Below are 26,732 nucleotides of genomic sequence, written 5' to 3' on the forward strand. Positions count from 1 at the left end.
AAAAAGGGAATTCTGTTACTTTACTAACGGCACCAGTTGACATACCAAAACACGTAAAAATGAAAAACAAACATATACAACTGACCAATAGAAGCGTTAGTTCTCCAGAACTACACATAGAGAGTGTTAAGTTGAACCCTACGTATGTTTTTATTTTGTGCGTTATTAAAATGAAAAATGTAGTTTAAATATTTGTTCCATTGTTTTAATAAAGGCGCAATGTCAAAACCTTAATGAAAGGAGTAGAATCGAAGAAAGTAATATCATCAACATAAAGCGTTGCTCTATGATCAGCGGTGCGCAATTATTGATAAACTTACTGACTCGCATGCTGAAGAATAAGGTAATACACGATGAGGCCTTTAGAATAAACATCCGTTTTTATTTTGTATACAATGTAAAAAGGAGACGGAAAGTATTTTAATATAACTGTAGATAACTAGATATGTATTGTATCAATAGACATTTTTCAAATATGAACGCATGAGACCATCCCAAGTAAGCAACATGTTTGACCTAATCTTGTTTAAGTTGTACATAATGTCATAAATTATTAAAATAACTTCACAAATTATATCTGATTCTAGCTCTTTTACCTGTTAAATTATTCAGTACATTAGTTTGTGAACAGATCAGTCAAACCGTTGTTTATTATTATGTTAAGATGAATGTTCAATTTCCACCAATGAATATAATGGATTAAATATGCATCTCCACCGATTCTTGTAGATGTATAACTCGGTTCGTAAAAACATATACATATGTAATAATTATATTTTATGTCTGAACTTAGAAAATGATTAAACACATTTTTTGTGTAAGGTCCAGTCGCCGTCTATATTGTGATATTTACCAGTTAGTCCGTTAATTAAAAAAAATATTTAAATGTAAACCTTTTTTTGTATAAATCGTTAAAATGTACACGAAATTATAAACCATATAGCTCGGGCACTGCAGAAGAACACGTGATAATACATTAATCATACCACCGCATTGATATCTGCCTGATATAACGTTGCCTGATATATTTAGCTCGGCTGTTTTCGGAGAAAAACCGAGGTATTGTCATAGCCAGCTCGTCGTCCGACGTCAGCCGTCCGCCGTAGGCGTCGTGCTAAAACCTTAACATTGGCTCTAAAATCAAAGTGCTTCCACCTACAACTTTGAAACTTCATATGTAGACGCACCTTGATGAGTTCTACACGCCACACCCATTTTTTGGTCACTAGGTCAAAGGTCAAGGTCACTGACCTCTAATATAAAACTTTAACATGGGCTCTAAAATCAAAGTACTTCCACCTACAACTTTGAAACTTCATATGTAGATGCACCTTAATGAGTTCTACACGCCACACCCATTTTTGTGTCACTAGGTCAAAGGTCAAGGTCACTGACCTCTTATATAAAACTGTAACATAAACCTCTACATTCGCTCTAAAATCAAAGTGCTTCCACCAACAACTTTGAAACTTCATATGTAGATGCACCTTGATGACTTCTACACGCCACACCCGTTTTGGGTCACTAGGTCAAAGGTCACTGTCACCTCTAAAAAAAATAATTCTGAAAGCTTTCGCAGCCGAGCGTGGCACCCGTTATGCGGTGCTCTTGTTTTATATCATGGTCAACATGAAGTTCTTATATCAGTCATGTGTGGAGGATGATGATATTACTCATAATCAAGTAAAAAGTAATCGTTTTTAGTAAAATCGAATCAGATTCAACCAAACAAACAATGTGATACCAAGATTTATTTTATGCTTTCCGGTGGTTTATAGAGAAATATCAGTCAAATAAAACTGATATTTCACTGTTTAAACAGTGAAAAATAACGATATTTTTCACTGTTTTACTGTGAAATGACGTCATTTTTTCGACGAAATGACGTCATAAATCCAGGGAAATTATCCAGTTAAACTCTTTTGCAATGTAAATAAACAAAAAAGCATAAAATAAAAAGAAAATTTGTTGGATTCGATGGAATATCGATTTTATTTCACTCGTGATCATAAAAAATGCATTTTTCAATGATCACTCATGAAATAAAATCGATATTCCATCGAATCCAACAAATATCCTCTATTTATTTTATGCTTTCCGATGGTTTATAGCGAAATATCAGTGAAATAAAACTGGTATTTCACTGTTTTAAACAGTGAAAAATCACGATATTTTTCACTATTTTACTGTGAAATGACGTCATTTTTCGACGAAATGACGTCATAAATCCAGCGAAATTATCCTCATTAACTCTTTAACAATGTAAATAAACGGTGAAAAAAGCATAAAATAAAAAGAAAATTTGTTGGATTCGATGGAATATCGATTTTAATTCACTCGTGATCATAAAAAATACATATTTTCACTTGTGGCTGCGCCACTCGTTAAAATGTTATTTTATATGATCACTCGTGAAATAAATTTGATATTCCATCGAATCCAACAAATATCCTCTATGTTAACTATTTAAACACAAAATGCAACACAAACAGCAAAAAAAATATAGTATATTTTTGGAGAGGATATTTGTTGAATTCGATGGAATATCGATTTTATTTCACAAGTGATCATATAAAATACTATTTTCACGAACAATAAAATCATAGTTATGGAACTGCAATAGCTCTTCCAGTTGAAAAAAACATTCGTATAATCACAGTTGTAAATGTTATTTCCGTTTTTCTCTTCATTTAGTCATAACAGATTATCTTAGTAAGGGGAAGAACAGATTCAAACAGTTAATTTTTATATTTGTTGCAATTAAATAATCTTTATTTTGAAATTGTGTTGTTTTTCATGTACCTGAGGCCGCACCATTTAAAACAAGCATGAATGACAAAAATCTTTGTTTATGCTGATTAGTACTTTTTTTCTGACTTCATGTCTGGTGTTGTTTGTCATAAAATAAAATTTATAATTAATATAGGGCTATAAGTGAATTATGTTAAGTACTTATTGAGATGTATTCATATTTGTTTATTTATATACATGTTGTATTCTGAGAAATATGTGTAATTATCATTTATATATTATTGAGAGAAACGTGCATTATGTAAAGTAGTTATTGAGATGTATTCATATTTGATTATATTTATATATTTTGATAAATATGTTTAATTACCCTTTATCTATTATTGAGAGAAAAATATGTTTCTGTCATTTATGCTTATAAAAACTTTTTTTTTTGGTATTTATGCCAGTGTCGTATGTGTGCCTTTTATAGCCTATTGGAGTAATTATACTACAAAACTAATGTCTTAGAAGGACAATACTACTGATTCCAATACTGTTGTGTTATTAATTGAGAGAGTTTATTTGACAATGTGTACTACTTAAAAGCTAGCAAAATATGTGGTTTTTCATAGAATACTCCATAACTGTCTGAATTTCAAGACAAATATAACACAACAATTTTAAGTCCTAATCTTGCTTTATACCAACAACTTAGGACAGTGAATTTCATAATTTGAAATAGGCAACTTCCAGGTAATAAACCGCTCTAAAGCATGATTCGCAGATGCTTTAAATATAACCAGGTACATGTGTACTATTTGGGCGGGAATGCATGCAGCAGCCAAATTCCACAGCACCAAGTCAGGCAGTGGTCAGTGCTTATCAGATAAAGTAAGCATTGCGTGTTTATATACAAGTTCATTACGTTTCAGAAAGGAAAACATATAAATGATGAAAACAATGAAATCTTGTTATTTTTAGAAACTAACAGATAATCTTGTAATAACCATTATTTAAATTATAGAAAATGCAAAATTTGCCAAAAGATTAACTGAATGTGAATTTTAACAAAAGTGTGAAAACATTTTTTATGCAATGTTAATCTTCAACCCGAACATTATGTTAAATGTAAATTTCCTCTAAAAAAATTATTTGCTACAGTTTTTCAATAAAAATAGCTGTAATTAGTAGACAAAGATAGGACATTCGTTGGAGCTCTAAAACAACACTATATATTAAAATATGTATAAACTAGAACTGTTTGTCCCCCGCCATAGGCGGAGGGATATAGTTTTGGCGTTGTTCATCTGTCAGTCCGTCCGTCCGTCTTTCACAAACTTTTTGGGGCTATATCTCACTTTCTTAAATAGGAGTTATTGTCCTTTGTTGTTTTAGTATGATGTAACTACTCAGGGCTATATCTCAGATGCAATATAAAATTTCTACATGAAACTTCATGGATGTACATATATAGATATTACATGTAATTAGGAGGACTGCTATGCACAAGAACCATAGCCCTACACTTTCTTAAATAAGAGTCATTTCCCTTCGTTATTTTTGTATGATGTAACTTTTCAGGGCTACATGTATATCTCAGATACCATACACGACTTTAGCATAACCCTACACTTTCTTAAATAAGAGTTATGGTCCCTTGCTGTTCTGTATCTATATTTTAACCAAAAAAATGGCCATGATTTCAATTCAACATTACGTACTGTAAAAATCAGAAAGTTCAAATTCCGTCTCATGCCTTCATAAACACTGTTTACGTATAAAATCCTCCCCGCGAAAACAACAAAGTGTAAAATTCAGTCCACAAATCTCCTCCATAAAAAAATTTAGTATAAACATATGCCCGGATATGTATTACACCCGGAAAAAAACAGTAGAATACCGCCCGTAGTCATTAAGTTCGGGACTTAACACTAATTCCGCAAGTTGTCCGAGCAGAAGTCCAACATTACGTGCCAATGCCACCCCTATCCCGCCAGGAATCCTTCCCCTAATTTCGTACATTACAAAATATCAGCATCAAAACATATTAAATTTCGCGATTTGTTCTTTATCAAATAAATATCTTCGAATTGTAGGTTAAAAGTTGGGTCGTTAGCTGATATAATGTTCGTGCTAATTTTTTATATTTTGTAGTTTTGTGATTATTTTGGAAATAAAATATGTTTAAACGTGCTAATTTTAAGTATAACCTTTTAAGCCTGTTTTGGTAACGGAACGGGTTTTTTATTATGTTCGTCTACCTTTCACGCGTTTTAATAAACACCGTATTTTCCTTATTGGTATATATTTATCAATGCACACATCGCTTTATCCTTCTTTAATCGTTGGATTTAAATGTTCGTCCTCTCATCTTGCAATATAGCATACCATATTAATACCGTTGTACCCAGGGTAAATAGAAGATTTATATCTCTACCTGCCTACCCACTCGAAATACGTCAACCGAAACCAAAATTATCCCCGAGCCTTTCGCAAATAAACTATAGCGATTTACCAAAATTACTCTTGTCACGATTTAACGCCAGACAAAAGTATTTATGAAGTTTTTATCGGAAAGTATGCCTATATGACGTACTTTCTAATTCGGCAATCAAAACAAATAGTCTAACGAGAGATTATTGTGACACAGGGTAGATATTCGTGTATACGTGGATGTGTTATAAGTTTTGGATATACATGTACTTGTTAAACTTGTGAAATGGATACTTATTTGTGATATAAGCTTTAAACATTACAGGTATAGTAAATTAAACTGTATTTTGTGTATGTTTTTTTAGTAATAACCATAAAGAAATGACAATTGTGTTAACGTAGGATCGGATTCTATGAAATAGAGTTTTATATTGTTCATATGTTTATGTTTAATATACAGCATAAGGTGAAAATCTTCATGTAATGAACTTCATGCCAATATACAATGGTTTTAATTAACATTAGCCGATGCTGAAGATCCAACTGCTAATCATCTTCTATCCTAGACATCCCAGAATACTATACTGCAAAGCCGAGTTGTCGCGAAAAATACATTTTTAACATACATGATATAAGCTGGGCCTTTATTTAATAAATAGTACTAAATTTGGTTGTTTAGTGGCCAATATACAACACAAATAGAAATACCGATCCATAAGGCTTAGCCGCATTATGCCATACGAAAATATATCGCTTACATCTCAATAGCCTAAAAACCGCATCAAATAATTGTTTTATTTATAAGATGTTGTCTTCGTCGTTGTTTATCCATCAATTAACAACCGATTGCTAATCTGATCAGTTGCTATGAAATTCCTACCGATAAAGACACTTACAAGTAACTGTTGTTTATTCACCAATTGGCAATGTCAAGTCGAACATTATTTCACAACATACAGACAATATCGGCTAACAAAACCATCTCGGTATGGTTTGTCTCATACATGCATGTGTATGTGAAATGAGAAAATTGCGTTCATTATATCGTTTATTTGGCCAATTTGCAATTATTTTCTCCGGAGCTATGTGTACGATGTAATCGGTTGATCTGTAAAGCTCATGCCCTTGTGGCAGTGAACACCGAATATATGCATATGTAGAATCTTATATGTGCTATTGTCCACTTATTTAGTGTCGATGTAGTGTAAAATTATATTGGGGATGTAATGTAAGTGTTATAATGTCAACGCATTAAGGCACGAAGTGGCGAAGTGTGTCGAAGTGTCTGAATATATCTAGTAAAAAATCTAAATCGATTTCCATGGCAATTGTCACAGTGTTTATATAGTATAATAAAACGCTGGCTGTCATTTGATAGATAAACAACAAAATCATGGGATGTGGTCGATGTGTTAAACACTTAGGAAATATGTGTAAACCAAATTATTCAACTAATCTTTGTGTAAACCAAATTATTCAACTACTCTTATCTTTGAAAAGCTTACCATGTTGGAAATACTTTCATAACCATGGCAAAAGGAGAGATTACCAAAAATCACGAAAGACGCAATCGTTATACTTTATAAGATTCGTGAACTATACACGATTTAAGTTAGTATAACACAAGTACACGATATTAAAAGATATTTACATTGTAGAGTATACAAAACATGTGTCGGTAATGCTTTTTGGGGATGCGAAACATGACACTATATCCTTTTAACTGAAATATCTTCAAAATTACGTATGAATGTTTTTCGAAACTTGTGAAGTCAGTAATTTGTACCTTAATGTATTAATACAATTATGTTTCTATAATTAAAGCCTTTTGAATAAATAATAACTATACTATACTATGATTAGAATTTCGCAGAAAACATATTTTATTTTTATCTACAGTAATATCTCGATCATGTGTAATTTCAAAGCAACAAATTATTATTACACAAAAAAAACAATTAAATAATGAAATAAATGAATGATTAAGAGTGGGTTTGTGACTAAATTAATAAATGAATGAGTGAGTGAGTGGAAAAATGAATGATTCAATAAATACATGAACGAATGAATGTTCTTAAAAAGGCAAATAAATATACACCAAACAGAGAATCAACAACTCAGTAAATTACAGATTAATTAACAGTACTCAATGAGTACACGGGTCATTTATTATTTGAAAAACCTTGTTTAGTTAAAAATACTATCAGATGTCACATATACGTCAATTCCCTATTGACAATATATTGAATATACTATAATTGCTCAAAATTTCTCTTGCGCAAAGCAGCTGAAATAAATTTAAAAGGATCTCATACAACTAAATAAGAAAGATTGATGCATGTTCAATTGTGTTCAAAGGCAGTGAAGTATGACGTTATGAAAGTGTATTATGTAGAGATGTACATGACCCGATGTAAATGCAAATATAGCCGATCGCAACCCGGATTTACAAGGGCCATGACATTTTGGTAATTCACGAATACAATGGTATGAAACGATATTTTAAATTTTCTCTAATGAATATTCTGTTAAAATCCGCGGCCCAGTCTTAGTTGAGATTATAAATATCGTGCATTATTGAAACAGATATTTGAAGAAACCACGATCATAATTCGACAAACGGTAACCACGCAAAGCAACTATTTGGTTGATTTTAAGTTCGAAACGCGAATTTTTATTTTTATTTATATACATGTATATTTTTATTTACATTATAATTATATATTAATATGTATAATGACATGTTTGTGTATAAGTCTGCATGGCATTTGCAGCATAAAGCAAGGCTTTAATATGCCGATACAACTTGAAACCAACAGATTGATAGATAATGAGATTGGGTCGTATTGTTACTATTACTGATATTCAATTTACAGTAAAGTGAAACATTCAATAAAGCATATACCGGTAGTGAACATTTTTACGAGTTAAATGAATTTGACATTACTTTTAAAGTATTTACAATGAACCGTCAACTAAAGGTTTAGTGTGGAACAAAAAAGAATTAAAGAAAGCTCGAACCTAGACATTCGATTTGCGAGCCCTCATTGATCCATTGCAACAGCAAAAGGAGGGGTAACTCGTTGGCATCGTACTGACGGAAGAAAATGTTTTAATTGATGTCCGAACGATGGACGAACATTAACGAGGGCAATGTAACATATATCGTATTACAGCTTAAATATTCAGTTTAGGTAAATCTTACGGTATATTTGTCACATATTTGTCAATATTAATTGCATTTTAAGACCTCACCCATACCAAAATTATATTTTATCATACCTTTTCGCTGACATCGGCTCGATACGAATGTGCCTGATGCATTTGTATTACTCGGTGTTGGATGAACATTATATTACAAGAAATGAATTATAAATTCGACATAAGTGAATTGGATTTAGCAGGGCAACAATTGTGTACGCAAGAAAATCTAAAAAAACAGCTATGACACATGTTACACATATTAAGCGCAGGTGCTCATTAAGTGAAAAAGGTCTAACTTTAAATTCCACGGAACAAATGCAGAGCAGTAGCACAATATTTGTTTGTTTCTTTAAAGTAAATGTGGGCATAGAGGTATGACAACCAGAAAACGTGTACTTTCCTATCGTGTCGCTATATATCAGACTCAGCACGCATAAAGCAAGGTCTTGGCAGACCTCGCCGTTTGTTTATTCTTAGCAACACCTGATATATTACATAACCATATGACAGTAACCTAATTTTCTGTGTTTTCGGTACTAGTATAAAACAGGTGTCCAGTTAGATACTTCTTCAGACGAAATGTGGCAAGGGGTATAAAGGTCTTTCGTTTGGTCTGTCCGTTGGTGAGTTGGTCTGTTCGCATAATAAAACACTAGCCCTTTTTCAATCAACCGTATTTTGTTTGCTCTTCCCTTGATGACATTCCAGTCCGTCCGTCCGGTCTACGACCTTTTTCATTACCACCTAGGATAATACATTAAATCAGTTAAGTTTGTAGAGTGCGCTCCTTCAACAGCGCTCAATTGAATTGGAACTTGATAAATGTCATCACCACGAAATGTCAGGCACCCTTCTGCGCAGAGATTCACAAGTTCCCGAGTAATTTGCCGTTAAACGTTACAGTTTTTATTGTTGTAATTTTAAGTATACACACTTAATTGAGACTGCTTACATTAATTTAATTGTACACTTTTTTAAGTTTGTGGAGCGAAATTCTTCCACATATGTCAAGCGATTGAAATGAAACTTGATATATTGTCATTTTAAATTTTTCTTGGGCTAATTACGCCTTTTAAAAAAAGAACTCGAAACATGCAAATATTAGGCTTGCTTGTTAATGGTCGATAAACAAAATGTATTGGCTCGTTAAAGCACACGCTTCGTAAAACAGTACTTTAAATACCATACAAGCAATATATATTTCTGTAAAAAAATAAGATATATTCTAAAGAAATCATCACATTTTATGTAAAAATGTAGTGAGCTTTGGAGACATATCTCAGGATGGTAAAAATTTTATTTTATTTATGGAAAATATTAAATAGTTTTTGCCCTTATGAACTATCTCCATCAGTAAAAAATGAACAAATAACTATTATTTATACGAGGTTTTGTGATCACAGTTAACTCGCTTCGAAATTTCTTAGCGTGATTACAAAATTACAGCTCCCACTAAGAAAACTCGTATATAACGAGTAAAGTCAATAGACACGTATATAGCGAATATTAATACGAAATAAACGAAAATAACTTTCTTATCGATAATGCTGGACAGTGAGCGACATTTAATAATTAAACAAATGTAATAAAGGGCACGTGATTACCCCCTATGTTTCAACGAAAGATTAGTCGATTTCGTGGATTGCATGTAAAGTATATAAAGTTAAAACTCATGTATTTATGTAAAACTACTTTTCTTACAATATGTTCCTTACGGCATCATTATGTAGGTCTCTTCATACAGCGTTGCTGTTTGGCTAGCTGAATAGTAACGCGATTATGAAAGTTATTATCGACTTTTGTAAGTTTCACGGGACAACCTATTTATATATTAAAAAACACTTCAATCTCTTAAATTCCAGACGCGAATACGAACCAAGGTCGCGGCTCGGTTAGGGTTGCAAGATGAGGACGCGACTGACGCTCGCGCTGATGCTCTCCGTCTGTCTGTCGCTGATCCCCGGGCTGCCCACCACGCCCAGCGACACCCAGGCGCCGGGCTACTTCCTGAACACGTTCCTCGTGCAGGTGGAGGACAGGCAGACGGCGGAGAGGGTCGCCAGAGACAACGGCTTCCTACTCGAGGCGGAGGTTGGTGACGGCGGTGTAAACACGTTGTTAGGCTATTTTATTGTTCACGCCACGTGGGAGGCATAAAGCAATACACATTTCATTTGTACGTACCTTCAAGATGTGCGTCTTTCGATTCAGTGCGAAGTGTAACGACCTCATATGTCGGGAAATTATTTTTAAAAATCCACAAATAACCACCCTATGGAACCGGCGGGTCGCAATTAACACCTTGTCCGTTCCTCAAATGTCTAGGTCACACAAGATAAACGTAAAGTGAAGAATTAATGCTGTCCAGTTGATCTGTTACTGCATAATTGTTCGACTGTTTACTTTATGTAAATCATTACCAAAGGCAGATGTTGTGTCGCATGCAACACCCGTCTCCCTTGCTTAAAGGTCAATGTAATACTACCGCTAATAATGCAAAGTCAAACATGGAGGAAATACAGAGCTCCGTATGTGAAGATAAATGATAGTTACTTGTAGATCTTAAATGTATCCGTACATAAAACACATCGATTTACTTTTTAAACTACATGTATCATATAATGAATCTGTCACTTTCCAGTTGCCCCTATTGAATATGTACGTGCTGACTCACCCGGATGTGACATCACGGTCAAGACGCAGCGCTGACGACTACGTGAGCAAGCTGATGGAGGACAACAGGGTATGTACGGGTTGGTTCCTAAAGCTAGTTAGCGGTACCTTATAGTTACCTGCACTTAATCTGCGGAATAAATATTGGCATTGAATAACTTCGCCGTATGCATTTACACGGATTCTTGTTTTGATTGGATTATAAAGGATTACGTTTGTATAAATGCATAAAGTAACTGACGATTCAATAACAAATTTAGATAGCTTTTTCCTTACTCAACTACGGATATTATTATCGGCGTTGTATTATTATCAATCTCCTTTCACGTCACATCCGATGAGCTTTTACTATCAGTATCTATATTTCGTCTAGCAGATAAAATTCTGCATGGTACGACCATTGTCTAATGTATGATTCACCACGCCCCGTCTTTCTGATTCGTTTCGCCGATCAGCCAGTTATTTAAATTATCTTTATATATATATGTATGTAATCGTGCTTAAAACAAATCAGTGTATATCACCACTCACCGCGATATTGTTTTAAGTCCGTTTCGGAAGACAGGTTTAAGCAAAACGATATGCACGGTTGTCCTGAATTGCTAATCCGCATCAAACCATAAATGTAACTCTGCTCTGCCACGGATTGTACCCTTCTACTAACTCGTCTATGGCATAAGACGTTAAACCGAGGTACAAAGTACTGTGCGCTTCATACCAGGCGCTTAAACGCCTAGTTTTGTTTTCTCGCCTCCTGTATCTCGCAATATCCCTCGTTACCCAAATAACAAGTCTTCTGGGGGCGATGGCCATACGTAAAAATCCCAATAGTTTTGATAAAATGTTTAACAAAAAATGATTGAGTTATAATGCAGGGCCTACCCAACCGTATCCCAGTAACTCACACACATTCTTACACGTCCAGGTGCGTTTTGCCGAGCAGCAAGTGGCTCTGAAGCGCGTGAAGCGGAGCCATGGGATCGTGTACGACAAGCAGCTGGAGTTCCCGATCCGCGAGGTGGCCAACTACAGCGCCTTCTACCGCGTGCCCCAGAAGTTCAGCACGCGGGACGGCTCCTTGTTCGATGATGAATTCTTCAAGGACCAGTGGTATCTGGTAGGATGTGTTTGCATTGTGTATCCTGCAAGTACATACTATATGAGCATTGTTTAGGGAAAACGGGGCTTTATTCATGTGCGTAAAAGTGTCTCCCTAATTAGTCTATGTCCGCAAAGGCTTATTAGGCACGACAATTTCCTCTGGGACAAAATTTTAGACGCCACTTTACGCACATGCATTGAGATCAGTTTTTCCAGACCGCGGCACGTATACTTACTCCGGAAAGTACCAAGTTGAGAACAATGTCATTAATTCGGGTAAAAAATCAAGGCTGACCCGGTTCAAATTCTTTCAAACTCATATACATGCTCCATATCGACTAAAATTATATAACATAACTGTAAGTGGTACATTACAAGGGATCGGTGTTGTGTGCAGGTACAAATAAGGGTTTGCCAAAGTAGAATGGGGATCTGGGTTACAACTGATTTATATCGCTAAATGTACATAATTAATTTGCTCTTGTTCGGCTTATGAACAATGATGTCAAACGCTAGGGAACCGCAAAACATCAAAAATCGACTGGGCTGTCATATATGTCTGAATACCCATCACATTCATGCACTTATAAGACACGAGAGAAAGGCTTCGTTAGTATAATGTGTTAGCGTCTTACGTAACTTAATGACCCTATGTTTTCAGACACTTAAAAATATTATTTTTTTTCGTGTCCGAAAACTTAGATACTAAAAATATTCACAAAATACAGGTGTCCGAAAACTTAGAGTCGAAAATTTAAGTGTCCGAAAATAGCGTCAATTGTATCAACGACTACCGGTTATAGCACACGCTTGTAAAATACCATGCCGTATAGTATAAATTACAGTTGTATATGTTTGCACTGCATTTTAAATAATTTTAAATGCTTAATTAATTTGACAGAAAGTTACTACAAGGTTGTACTTTGACCAACGAGTTCAAAGATGAGCATGTGATGTACCGATACTCGCTAGTATGAACCTGTAATTAACGCAACAAAAAAAGCAATGAATTATTTGTTTGTTCATTTCCGATAGTTGTTGTCTAACACCTTCCATTGTTCGTAAAACTTGCAATAGGGTGTATCACACGGTGAAGCGTTTGTTATTTGTCACAGTTATTTTACTGAGAAGGGGTAGTACCATTGCGGTAGATAATTGAACTTTTAATTGTTCTACCCCTGGTAATAACGCTTAAGCTATCGGGAGAAACCATTGTTTTATACCGGTTTACACGGTTATTTACCCAATAACGCAAATGTAATGGCCCGTTGCCCTTAGGCATGCACCTGCCATGTTTTATGATGTTAATCTGGTTGTAAAACCCCATGATCGAAGTGTCATTCGATATCGAAAACAGGACCGAAATTTGGTAAAATAGCGCTGTAAAATGTACTGTCCGAAATCTTAGAGACATTTATTATGGACGAAAACTCGTGTGTCCGAAAATTAAGAGTCACGAAAAATAATTATTTTTGCTAAAAAAGTGGGTGTCCGAAAACTTAGAGTAATTACGGTATGTTTAATTCTGTTTAATTCAAAGTATTATATATAAAGACTTATTGACTCGTACCCTGCAGGGTAAATAAGCGGATTTCTGAATACAGATGTTATCTCCTGTTGAGTCGCAACAACAGACAAGTAAACCCATTATTTACTAAAAAGAACAATGAATACAGCAGGGGTCATCGCCTTGGAACGGGAAATGCAAAGCTAACCCAATCTCACACTTAACCCAGAATTAATCACAAAACATACAAGTGTCGTCATGCATTGCAAAATGTTCAAAGACAATTAAACCACAATAAATCAAATTGGTTATAATAAAGCCACCAAAATGAACCAATGCCTAATGAGACGCGCATCTTTGTTGCCAGCAAAACAATGAGCAGACGGGCGGCAAGAGGGACATCGACCTGCACGTGATGCCCGTGTGGCAGCAGGGGTTTAATGGCCTGGGTGTGCGTGTCACCACGCTAGATGACGGCGTAGACCACGAGCATCCTGATATCCGGAACAACTACGTGAGTAACCCGTACTCACCTTTGCCGTTTGTCACCTAAGACAAATATTTTGAACATATTTTAACAAGATCCCAAATGGGCATCACTTGTTTAGTGGTTGAATTATTATATCAAAACAGAACGCGTGCATTTTTGCTGGGTATTCCAAAGCGCATGTGTTAATTGTAAACGGGTGTTGATTATACTTGTACAATAACTGGGCAGAAATTTAAAGGATTGGTGGCCATTCCTGGATCGATGTTTTCACACGAGTGTCACATGGAGTTTGGATGCCACTTGTGTGCTTTATGTTCTACAGGACGCAAGGGCGAGCGCCGACTTCAATGACAAGAACGACAAGAAGAACGACCCTACCCCGGACAAGTCCAGTGCCGCTAACAGGTAACGATGGGGTAGTGTTCGGCTGTGTACAGTAGTGGTCCAAATATATATGAGCCTTGCTCGGGGAAAACAGAGCTTAATACATCACCATCAGCTAATCAGGGACGACACTTTCCGCTTAACTGGTTTTTCGCTAAGAATAGACTTCCTTTAAACAAACAATGCCATAAAGCGGACTGCGTGGACTGCACAGTCTGGGACGACACTTAACGTATATGCATAAAGCTCCGTTTTTCAAGAGCGCGACTTATATATAAGGTTATTTACAGTGCATGTTTTGGGGATTGTCGTTGTCATAAGCGAGGCGTAAAAGGCTGTACAGGTGTTGTTTTTCTCGGAACTATTGTATGGAATTCAAGAAACAACAATTTCTGATACGTGCTACGTTTTTCCCTTTAATACATAAAATGAAATTTCTGAAGTATGCATACTAAGAATAGTATATGAATAACTCCTTTGCTTCTCCTAAACTGATTGTTGACTCATTGAATCTATCGGTATGTTGACACTTCAATTTGAGTTCGTGTTAAGAATGTGCTTTATGTCATCATGCACAATTATGTCAGCGGGTTTAGTTACGAGGCCATACTTACTTAACACTAACATCTTACTGAACATGGTCTAACTGAACAAGTTCATCATACTGAACATGTACATTTTACTGAACACTAATACCATACTGAATACGTTAATCATTTAAAACTTACGTCATACTGAACACTTAAATCATGATGTACTTCTTACTGGACATGTTCTAAATGAACACTTAAATCATCCTGAACCCGTACACCACACTGAACATGTACATTTTACTCAACACTAGCATCATACTGAATACGTACATCTTACGGAACGCGTACATCTTACGTATTTTTATAATGTTTTGTCTGTTTCTTGCAATCAAAGGACATATAGAAAGGTATGTATTTGCTTCGTGTTATTTTGTGATTTAATTAAGTTAACTCTGCGTTTGTTTGCCATAACGAAAACGGAGACGACGTGTTATAATGGGGACCAGCCTGATAATGCATTGCGCGCTAAGTACATAAATTCCGTCCTTTGTGGTTGTAATAATACGATGTAAACATTTCTTGTCAATGTGACGCGTCGCAGTCTTCCGGTTTTGTAAATTGTTATATGCTTTTGAGTTATTTATATAAATGTCGTTCCAATAAAAATCATGTTAACAATATGAGACTTTTTATGGCGTATGATAACACTTGGATGTTTTGATTATGAAATGGTCATGTTTATCAAAGTTCTTTACATGACCTCTTTTCTTACCAATGATTGGGGATTCACTGCGTAACAACATTGAATTCGATGTTATTTTAATTTCTTTTCTATGTGTAACAAAGTCGTATGAGCCGATTTTCACGAAACATTGCATTACCGTCATGGTCTCGATTGCGACAATTTCGACTGATTGAAGATTTTAAGTTGGTGTGTTTAACCCGTGTGTGTTGTATTATTTTGTTGTCAATAACCTTAATAAGGACGAGCATGTATTGTATTAACACGATTTTATTAGTCCCTCATTGGTTTATGCCAGGTGAGCTCATACTCGGCATGCGTTGTCAATAGCAAATACTATTAAACTACCGGTAAAAACGTTGTGCTAGATTCTGAACCACTACAGGATAGTGTAATAACTGCCTACTGCCGTGTAAATATGTATTCATCGGTAAATACCTTGGTTTGATCGCGAGAGACACGTTGAACGTTTTAACAATGTTTTCTATTAAACGAGATCGATATAAGGTCGATGTAAGGTCACAATTCAGATACACTTTTGCATACATTCTGCAATATCCGTCTAAATATATTCAAAAGGTTTTCAAATCAGTGGCTTGTTGTTGTGGTTATTCTGTTGCTGTTTTTTTTATGCAAAAATAGTTTTGTTTTTGCTGTTGATAGTTTGTTTATAACATTTTTTTTTAATAATGTACTTATACATTCGAATGATCCCATCGTATTGCATCTCGGTTGTTTTTAGCTGTTGTTGATTTTATAAGTGTAAATTGATACCTGTATTTCTACAAAATGGATTGTTTCGCAAACTACATCTGAACTAGTTGACGCATACTTTTTTCACGTTGTTTCAGCCATGGCACGCGCTGCGCGGGAGAGATCGCGGCCGAGGCCGGAAACGGCATCTGCGGAGTGGGTGTGGCATTCCGTTCCTCCATCGGAGGTGAGTGACGCCCCATTCGATAGGTTAGACACAATAATTCGTCTGAAGTTGTAACTCACCACATGGCCCTTCAGGAAAAAATAAGCAAAATATTTTAATGTCCGGGTTAGATCATCATCTTATTTCGCATGACACCAGCCCGGTCTCTTCTGAAAGGTGACTCTTACATTTAATGTAATTTCATACTTTAATTCAGAGAATGTGTTTAATCATTGCTTATAAAATACATCTTATTTATAATTGTCATTACCCGATAAAGCAATTTCAAAATGTTCGGTGACTTCTTCATTCAAAGGAATATATATGTCGCAGTGAAGCCCTATTCCCTGTTCCGGGGCTTCCATTGCTCATTCAACGACCATCCTCCGCGTTTCTGGGAGAACGTTTTGCTATTACCCGACCTACAACATTGCAGTCTATTCAAATGCAGTATCGCGCCGCGGATTCAAGCCCATAACCCCAAACTGACCGGATACAGCTGACCGTTCTCTCTGCCGCTCTTACCGTTCTCTCTGCCGCTCTTACCATTCTCTTTGCCGCTCTGTCCCCAGGTATTCGGATCCTTGACGGCGTTGTGACAGACGAGTTGGAGGCTCGGGCGCTGCTGTACGAGCACGACTACATCCACATATACAGCGCCTCCTGGGGGCCGCACGATGACGGCAAAACCATGGAGGCGCCACATACAGCGTGCCGGGAAGCGTTCCGCAAGGGCGTGGAGACTGTACGTCTTGTTGAGTGTAGTTAAGCCTAATTTTGGGAAAACGGTGCTTATACCATTTGATAGTGTCCTCCCAGATTAGTTTGTGCAGTCCGCACAGGCTAATCAGGGGCGACCTTTCCGGTGTTATGTTTTTTTTCGTTTCAAATCAAATCAAATCAAATCAAATTTTATTTTAAGTCGGTACATGTGTAACAAAGAAACATTAGCTATGAATAGCTATTAAGGTAGTGCACCTCTAATGATTTCCCGCGATTTCTTCGAAGGTTGAAGAGCCTACTATTAGGTGCCGTTGCCTAGTGGTTAAGGCGAGAGACTAGCAATCTTTTGGGATATTCCCGCGCAGGTTCGAATCCTGCCGACGACGTATACTTTTTTGTGACGCGTTTTATTTATTTTCTAACGTAATTTGATTTAATATGGCATATAAGCTATATTTATTGTTAAATATGTTGCAATTTTTATGCACATTCTTCAATTATTAAAATTAAAACAACGTCATGGCGAAATTGGGTGATTTACTGTTGAAAATACGAACCATGCATGTTGCATTTTTATTTTTATTTCAAAAAGTAAACGGTAAATCTGTCTAGTTCTTGGTATTTTTGCTGTATATAGTGTTTCTATTAAAAACTAAGTTTAAAATATGACTTAAATGATACTATTTTGAATTTTATGACACTTTGTTTTTAACCGACCCAATTTTTACTTGGCTGAAATCACTTACATTTCATGGCGCTCTTCCATAGATAAAAATTTGTAAAAAAAAAATGTCTGTAAAAGAATACTTATTTCATCTTGTTTAAACTTTAAACACCTTTACAGCATCTGTACACACCAACTGCATGCCCATATTTGGAAATTTGAATGAATTATGGAACTTTTTTATACCCCAGGGGTGAAAATAAACTGGACAAAAGCCGAGCGTGGGGGTGGTTTTGAAAAAATCGGTATATTTTTTTAAAAAGCATGGAAAGCCTACCTACAAATTTGCATGTAGTTCAGTGAAATGATGCTGATTAAGAAAATAATTAATTAGATTATATTTGGATATGTGCCCATTAGAGGTGCACTACCTTAACCGACATTTACAATAATAGCAATAAATAACATGCATATTTAAAACAAACATCAGCATTAAATGATACATAATCAATCCTATAGACTTTTAAGACATGAGGTATTTAAAACAAATATATTCATGCAGAGGCAAAATTTAAATAACTGGCAGACTACAAACATCACAAATACAATTGGCAGAAATAATACATTAAATTAAAATTTGTGTTGAAGTTGCTGATCTTGACCTAGGTCTAAAAACTGCAATAAAACAAAATAAATAAGAAACTGAATAGGAAAATAAGCACAAAAGTGCGACAAATAAGACAATTCTAAAAAACATATATCCCCAAATCAGATTTGGAAAGAACTGATCAGCAACTTCCTCACAAGTGCATAACACAAATTAGAATATATTTCATAGTTAAGACATAAAAAGCAGCAAATACATGCACACAAATTAGGCAAAAACAAAAGTACTCACGCTCTTAGGGTTATAGAGACTGGAAAGGGATGATAACTACACATACAAACAAAGCAAACAGAAGAAAACAAGGGAAATGCAAGCAAAAATAAATAAAAGCAGTACTAATAAAACTAAATGCAAACAAAACTACAACTAAATTTAGTAAATAAGTAAGGCTATGAAGCTGCGGAACAGCAAGAACAAGCGCAACTCTCTCCACTCCATGCGCTGACCAGACTTCGGAAGCAATTGTAGTTCGATTGGTCTCTGAAGTTTTGCGGTAGAGAATTCCAAAGCCTGGCCGCGCTGAAGCGGAAAGAGCTGATGCCGTATCTTGTGGTCCTTACCTTAGGTATAACAGCAGTATTGGAGTACCTGAAAGAATATGAAGTCTGTTTAATAGTTAACAGGTCATGTAAGTATGAAGGTGTGTCTCTATGTATTATTTTGAAAGATTCTAAAGCTATAGATCTTAACCGACGTACATTCAACGATGGTAATTTAGATTTGGATAATAGTTCACAATAGGTAGAAGTATAATCCGAGTAGATGAAACGAAGTGCACGCTCTTGTATTTTTTCAATTTTTTTAGTGTTGACTTTAAATGAAGACTCTTCTTCACGAAAAGTCAGTTAAGATGGAATGTTTTGTCCCTGACAATAGGCTAATCTGGGACGACACTTTAAGCACATGTTTTAAATCCCGTTTTCTTTTTGCGCGGCTCATTTGTTTGTCTATGTAAATTTCTTGGCATATATTATCTCTTTCATAAATGATATCAGTATCAAGACGAAAATTGACATCAACGAGTATGTGTAATAAAAGAACCGAATATTTTCAAGTAACATACTGTAAATATAAATTCATAGTTAATGCAGATTTTAACTGATGACGCAAAATAGCAAAGTCCAATGTCACAAATATGTTTCGGAGACTAATTTAGGTCCCTGAAAAACAAGACTTAAACTGTAGGAACTTTAATGTTCACAAATGCTTGTTTCTTGTTACATTTTACCAAGTTACAGCCAGTGTCTCAAAAAAGAAATGAAAGCACTTTGTACAATGAACAAAGCAGCGCGAAGTAACGAATTATTGTGCATTTTTAATATCGCATGGTTATAAAGACGTTTGCTCTAGAGATTATTCTAATGTTTGACAGAAACGATTGTCTTAGTCTACGCGTGACGACTTTATTAAGTCATTACCAGGCACATACCGATTCATAATTATATTATTCAAACTCGATAGGGTCGAAACGGTCTCGGGAACCTGTACATCTGGGCCACCGGAAACGGCGGCAGCGACGACGACCACTGCGGCGCTGACGGCTACGTCGGAAGCATCGAGAGCATCTCCGTGCAGTCGCTGACAGACCACGGGGACAAACCGTTCTTCGGGGAGCGCTGCTGCTCCACCATGATCGCCGTGCCGACGGGCGGCGAGGCAACTAAGAAAGAAGAGATGAACGCCATGTATAAGATCAAAGTGGTGAGCATGCAAGATTTGGCCTTTCGCACTCTTTGCACTGTTTGGAACGAAGAAGATCAAAATGGTGCGCCTGTATGTCACCTTTAGTAAACCTATACCAGCCGGGCGTGACCTTGTTCCATTTGGTAGCTCTAGGCCTTTATTATTTTTTACAAGAGTGGCCGATATTCGTCCATGCGGCAAACAATCCTAAAAAAATCTGAATTCTTAATACATTGCAAGTTGAGCCTTGTAAAAGAGCTGACGAAATGCTCTACTTATTGTCGCTCTCGTTTAGGTTACGACGGACTTGAACGGTGGATGCGTGGAAAACTTTGAAGGCACCTCAAGCGCGGCGCCTCTTGCTTCCGGTGTCTACGCACTCGTGCTTCAGGCAAAGTAAGTATACGTTTTTTCATTTTGTATTCGTTACTTATTTATTTATTTACATTTACAGAGGAGTCTCTGTTTCCTTTGAACATATTTTTGCATTAAAAACATTGGGCATCTTTGATCAAACTCAAGAGGCTTTAAGTCTACAATAAGTTTGGAGCGATGAGCTGGGTTTTTGTTTCGAATCAACTAAAAATTAACTCCGCGTCGAGAACTTGAAGTATTTACTTGGCCGTTTTATTTGTACCTCGCAGTTGCACATCTCGTGTAATCTCGGAAGTCATATAATGACGCTTTCATGCCCTTTTAAAGAGTGTGTGTATCTACATACAATTATTAAAATTAATAGGCATGAGTTATGTAGCCTACCATTAGCCAAACATTATTTTCTAGTCATCACCAATATGTGTAAACTCATAAACACATGGTGTACATGTAACTCTGTCGCTCTTATCAACCCCAGTCCCAATCTGACATGGCGCGACGTGCAGCATATCACGGCAAAGGCGGCGCGGATCCCTATCGGCGGCGACGGCTGGACGATCAATGGCGCCGGGTACCACGTGAACGACAAGTTTGGCTTCGGCATGATGGACGCTACAGTGATGGTGCACCTCGCACAGCAGTGGGTCAACAAGCCGCAGCAGCGCGTCTGTGAGTCAGGGGAGAAAACAGTGGATGCGTATGTTGTTGTTGTTTTCTTTTTTAAGTTTATATTTATATATAAATTGTATTAATATTATGTAACAAGTATCGATATGTACGAGATTATTAGTAACAATGCTGGTGTGTTATCTAGTATTGTGGTAACATTTATACAAATGTATCATATAATATTGAAAATATACCCGAATGAAAAAAATGCGCATTAAGGTTATATGATACATGCTTATCGTATTAGTAAACAATCTTTACAGTTTCATGTTCACTCGCTAAAATTAACTTGACAATGACTTGAATGCGCACATAAATATTTAAGTACTGTTTTGATGAATATATACATTTTGCTTTTGAAATCGGTTTAAATAGATATAAGAATATCACGCCAACGTAATGTTGTGCTGTCATTTATGTTGTTAAAGATTTGAACGAACAAAGTCAAGTATGAACATTGAACCACTATTCAATAGATTATTTTTGTTAAAACTACTGAGTTCCCAATTTATCAGGCTAACCATGGCAAGGTACAATTAAGATCGTCATTAGTAAATAAGAAAACAACAATAACGAGCATATATCCCTCTCTATCTCACAGCAATATATCGCCCGGCCAGTGCCACAAGGTAGAGTTTCCGTACCAAAGTTGCCAAGGCGACGACGCCACCAGCATCACGAACCTTGAGCACGTGCAGCTACACGTGCATGCAGAGGCCGCGCGCCGAGGGGACGTGGAGATCTACTTGGAGTCGCCGGCCAGCACGAGGTACGCGGTAGGGCACGTGACCGCAACATTTTTTTTAAATCACACTTGAGTACTAGTAATATACCAATAAACATGTGTTTTTATCAATGAATATCAAAGTTGAAACCCAAGTTCGTTTGAATAAGCTATGCCTCTTGATCCTTAATGTTTGTATAATTGATTATCTTCAATAGAGGTTTGACGATGACATGTCTAGAGACAGTAACCACTTTATGTTCCCCTGTAAGCCGTTGCCGAGACAAGGTCAGAATTAAGTATATAAACGTGTATGAGTTGGCTACAGTAGTTTTTTTTATGTCAAATTGACTTATTCCAGTTTCTTGTTTTCGCAAGTGTTTGGGGGCCCGGGCGATATAGATTGGCATGTACATGGATAGATACCTAGATAGATACATAAATTGTACATAGAAACAGGCCCTAATTCCCTAATGTTTTCATTTATAAAACATGCATCTATTTTTGGTGTTTTACTCTCCCACATATTGGTGTCGATTCTCGTGAAAACACCGTCAACGTTAAGTACGGTTACCACATGTACCCACAGGTCACTCCTGATTAAACGCCGGATGAATGACGACAGCAAGGAGGCGATCGATTTCACGTTCTTGACGGTGCACAACTGGGAGGAGAACCCCGCCGGCACCTGGGTCATCGAGGTCTGTAACACTGCATCCGAGGGCCACCACGACTCTAAACCGATGCACTTTACAAGGTAGGCTATTCGTAAATCTTAGACTGCATGCTTATGGCGTTGGTGAAAAAATTCTCACTCAATCTACCTCAACCAAACGACCAATATTTTTACTGATTCTAAGGTCATTAAATTGAGAGGTAACCACTACAAGGACTTTGGGAAAGCCGCACAGTTAGTGTCACCCATTAAAATTAACTAGATGTTGCATAAAAGCTTTGATTATCCGTTTGACAGTTATGGTGTTCAGTATAATGATGACCATGTCTTCAAGTGTGCTACGAATAATTGACCTGTAGATACTTATCCATCATCAATAGGGTTGACCAAACATTGTTCGTGCCTCGTTCTGGGAAAACGATGCGTAATGCAGTCCGCACAGGCTAATCTGGGACAACTCTTTCAGCTTTCATTGTACCTTTCGTTTATATGAAGTCTATTTCAGCGAAAATCTAGTTTATTAAGAAAGTGTCGTCCCTGATTTACCTGTGTAAACTGCACAGGCTAATCTGGGACGACACTTTACGGACATGCATTTAGCCCGGTTTTATCGGAGCGCAGATCATATGTATTTTAGTAGTCAATGTAAACCAATTTGACAGGTTGATTTAAGTGATCTTGATTGGGATGCAGATTAAAAAATATTATGTGATCTAAAGTCAGTGTAATTCAAAATGAAATTATCTGTTATCAATGGTCTCAACACTGACAATGATTATTTTAACTGTATTGTTTCTGTTACTATTATTATTAAGTTTTTCACGCCTATGTTCGCAGCTGGGCGCTGACAATGTACGGTTACCATGACGATGATAAGAAAAAGTCATTACCAGAGAAAGCCAAACGCCCGGATGAGTCGGAGCTCCAGACGATCATGCGGCGCGAGTACGATTTCTCAAGGTCAGTGACCTTGAAGAGGGCTGTTGACCTTGACACGGTCAAGAAAACTGAGGAGATCAAGAAAGAGTTCGATGAAAAAGCTGACAAAATTCTCGGCACCATGTCCCATTTGTTTCAAGGTCGTTCGTTCAAGCTTAACGATTTGTATAAAAATAAAATGTATAACAGAGGATTGACTTCGCCGGAAATTGCAGACGACTCATCAGACGTGGAGTTCTCTGATGAGAGTTTGGCCACCTTAAAGCGGGAACTATTGGAGGCACTCATATCAAGGGAAATCAGCGACCTTGAGAAGTCGCACATCCGGGAGCGCTCACATGACGCCGAGCGACACCACGAAATCACGAGACTACTTGATGATCTCGAGCAGTATTTGAGTGAAAGAAAGAAGAAATAAGCGATATCAGATATATGTTGATGACCTTTAGTAAGAATCTCGTTAACCTATCAATCTAACAACAAATAAAATTATTGAACACGCTTTGTCAATCGATTTCTATGATTTTCAAAAGTTAGTTTTGCAATACTTTAAAATTGTAATTCTGTTTGTTTATTATTTACAATTATATGTGCTTCTAATTTGTTTACAAGATTAAACTTACCTTAATTTCTACTTTTTGTTAGCTCATTTTTCAAAGGAAATCCCTTTACTCTATATTCAGGTACTACATCTTTTATTTATTTCTCATGATATGCGGACGCTTTTGCTTTGGTGTTGGTGTGTTCTACTAAATACTCGTTTCATGTTCTGCATTTTCAATCAATTTACGTCGAACGCCTCACAAATTCATACAATTCCCAAATACAAATTATGAAATGAATCATCTTTTTTGTAAAACATGTGTTCTTTGGCAGTTTTATTTTGGTAAGCAGATGTGGAAGCTTTTTTATATTTCTTAAACAAAAATTATTCACTGTTATACTTGTGTATTTATTATGAGTAAATTGGCTGGTGTTTTTGTTACTGTTAATTGTTGGAATTTTACGTACCTTTTATATTTATCTGGATGGAAAAATTTGTTACACATTTTTCTTTTTTGAAATAAAACAATCTACTGAATTAATTGGTTCGTCTTTTTGATGCTCTTTTCATCAATATGTGTAAATACCGACAGTTATTGTTTTTTAACATACAGGATTTGTTGTTTTTCAAATAATGCTGGTGTATTGATTTTTTTAATTGTGTATTTTTTGTCGAGCCGCTTGCGATACGTGAGACTTAAGCTGTCTCAGTAATAAGTGTGTTTGCCTGAAGCAAATGTTCACCATGCAAAGACGATGTGTCGCGTCCCATACTTAAAGGTCAAGGGCACCGAGATAATTATATGTTTGGGGGAATAATGTATCTGATTTTGACAAACTTTAGCATTCATCTGGCATTTTTTATTAAAAGTACATGAGGAAATTGCATGTCGCGTTAAAACATGAGTCTTTAGCCCAAAGGCCAAGGTCACTCGTTGAGGTCAAATACAGACACATTGCAACCATCCTTAACAGTGAAATCGTCATTGAGTTTTGAAGTTTATAGCAACATGCCAAACATTTTCATAATATGATGATTGTATATTTTAGTTTTACTCAATGGTAACCCAGTTTCTTGTTCACTTCTGAATAAAGAAAAGAAAGCGGTTCCTGATTTAAATCGAACTGGTATTGTCTAACATAAAACATAAATTAAAATGGACCAAAGTGAACAACATATAACGGAACATCATTCTATACATAGGTTGGATATTAAAAATATTTATTGCAATACATTTATTTTTATATTGTATGAAAACTCGTAATTGGTTTGAGAAAGGAATAAGGAACTGTCATTTTCTCACTCAACATTAAATTAAAATAAACCAAAGAGACCAATAATCAATGAAAATAATTGTAAATACAGGTGTGTTACCAAAAATACTTATTGCGGTAAATTTTTACGTCGTTTTATGTAATAATTACCAAGTATCTTGTCCGGTTTAAGCTGGTATTTTCGTTAAAAGTAAATTGAAATGAACCAAATATTTCAACATATGAATGAAATTTATTGTTTATGTAGTTTGGATATTAAACATATTCATAGCAGCATATATATGAAAAATATTTCGATGAAGTATTTTGAAATGATAAGCCAGTTCCTTTTTCATGGTTGAATAAGTAATATTAACCCGTCATGTTAATTTGGCGTATGACTGATAATCATCAGATTGGCCTGCACGATCAAAAACGTGTTTTCCGAGCTATAAAAAAACTATAAAGAAAACACAATATGTAAGCACGTTATATATAAAATAAAGAAGCAATACAATGAAACTTTCCATTCTACTAGAGGCACCTTGACAGCTGCTTCCGGTGCAGAATCGTCTTTATGGTGACGTCAGCGGCGTAGCACTGACGACAAGGAAACCCCAAATATTGGCATTCGGTGCGAATACTACGGAATCCGGATAGGGCCATCTATAATCTCGCCCTTCTTTCATCAAGGGCGACACTAGACACACGAAGCGACACACGATATTTTGGGCGACAGTCGCGGCGACGCACGATATTTTGCGCGACAGTCGCGGCGACGCACGATATTTTTCGCGAAAGTCGCTACGACGCACGATATATTTAACACGATATATCGCCCTTGTGTGTGTAGCCCAAAAGTCGTGTGTCTAGTGTCGCCCTTGATGAAAGAAGGGCGAGATTATAGATGACACTATCCGGATTCCGTTGCAAACAGAGCGCAACTGTTACGTACGGTGGCATAGAGGTGACATTCACTCCTCTTTTTTTTAAATTGCACTCCTCTTTTTTCTATCTCGTGGCCACGAGTTAGCTAAGTCGAGATCTCGAGTTGACATTCACTCCTCTTTTTTTTTAAATTGCACTCATCTTTTTT

At 36.2% G+C, this 26,732-nt stretch overlaps 1 protein-coding gene across 1 annotated transcript; it reads left to right on the forward strand.

Moving 5' to 3' along the window:
* The first annotated feature begins 5,272 nt into the window (after positions 1-5,272).
* On the forward strand, positions 5,273-24,920 carry LOC127845818 (PC3-like endoprotease variant B). Its single transcript, XM_052376968.1, has 14 exons — positions 5,273-5,491; positions 10,233-10,461; positions 11,012-11,113; positions 11,969-12,160; positions 14,019-14,165; positions 14,464-14,546; positions 16,652-16,740; positions 17,292-17,464; positions 20,235-20,474; positions 20,752-20,852; positions 21,310-21,528; positions 22,102-22,269; positions 22,814-22,981; positions 23,738-24,920. Exons 2-14 carry the CDS (start codon positions 10,276-10,278, stop codon positions 24,255-24,257), a joined length of 2,388 nt encoding a protein of 795 aa, XP_052232928.1. The 5' UTR covers positions 5,273-5,491; positions 10,233-10,275; the 3' UTR covers positions 24,258-24,920.
* The last annotated feature ends 1,812 nt before the right edge of the window (positions 24,921-26,732 follow it).

The sequence above is a fragment of the Dreissena polymorpha genome, chromosome 9, assembly GCF_020536995.1.
Source record: "Dreissena polymorpha isolate Duluth1 chromosome 9, UMN_Dpol_1.0, whole genome shotgun sequence".
In the NCBI taxonomy this organism is placed as follows: domain Eukaryota; kingdom Metazoa; phylum Mollusca; class Bivalvia; order Myida; family Dreissenidae; genus Dreissena; species Dreissena polymorpha.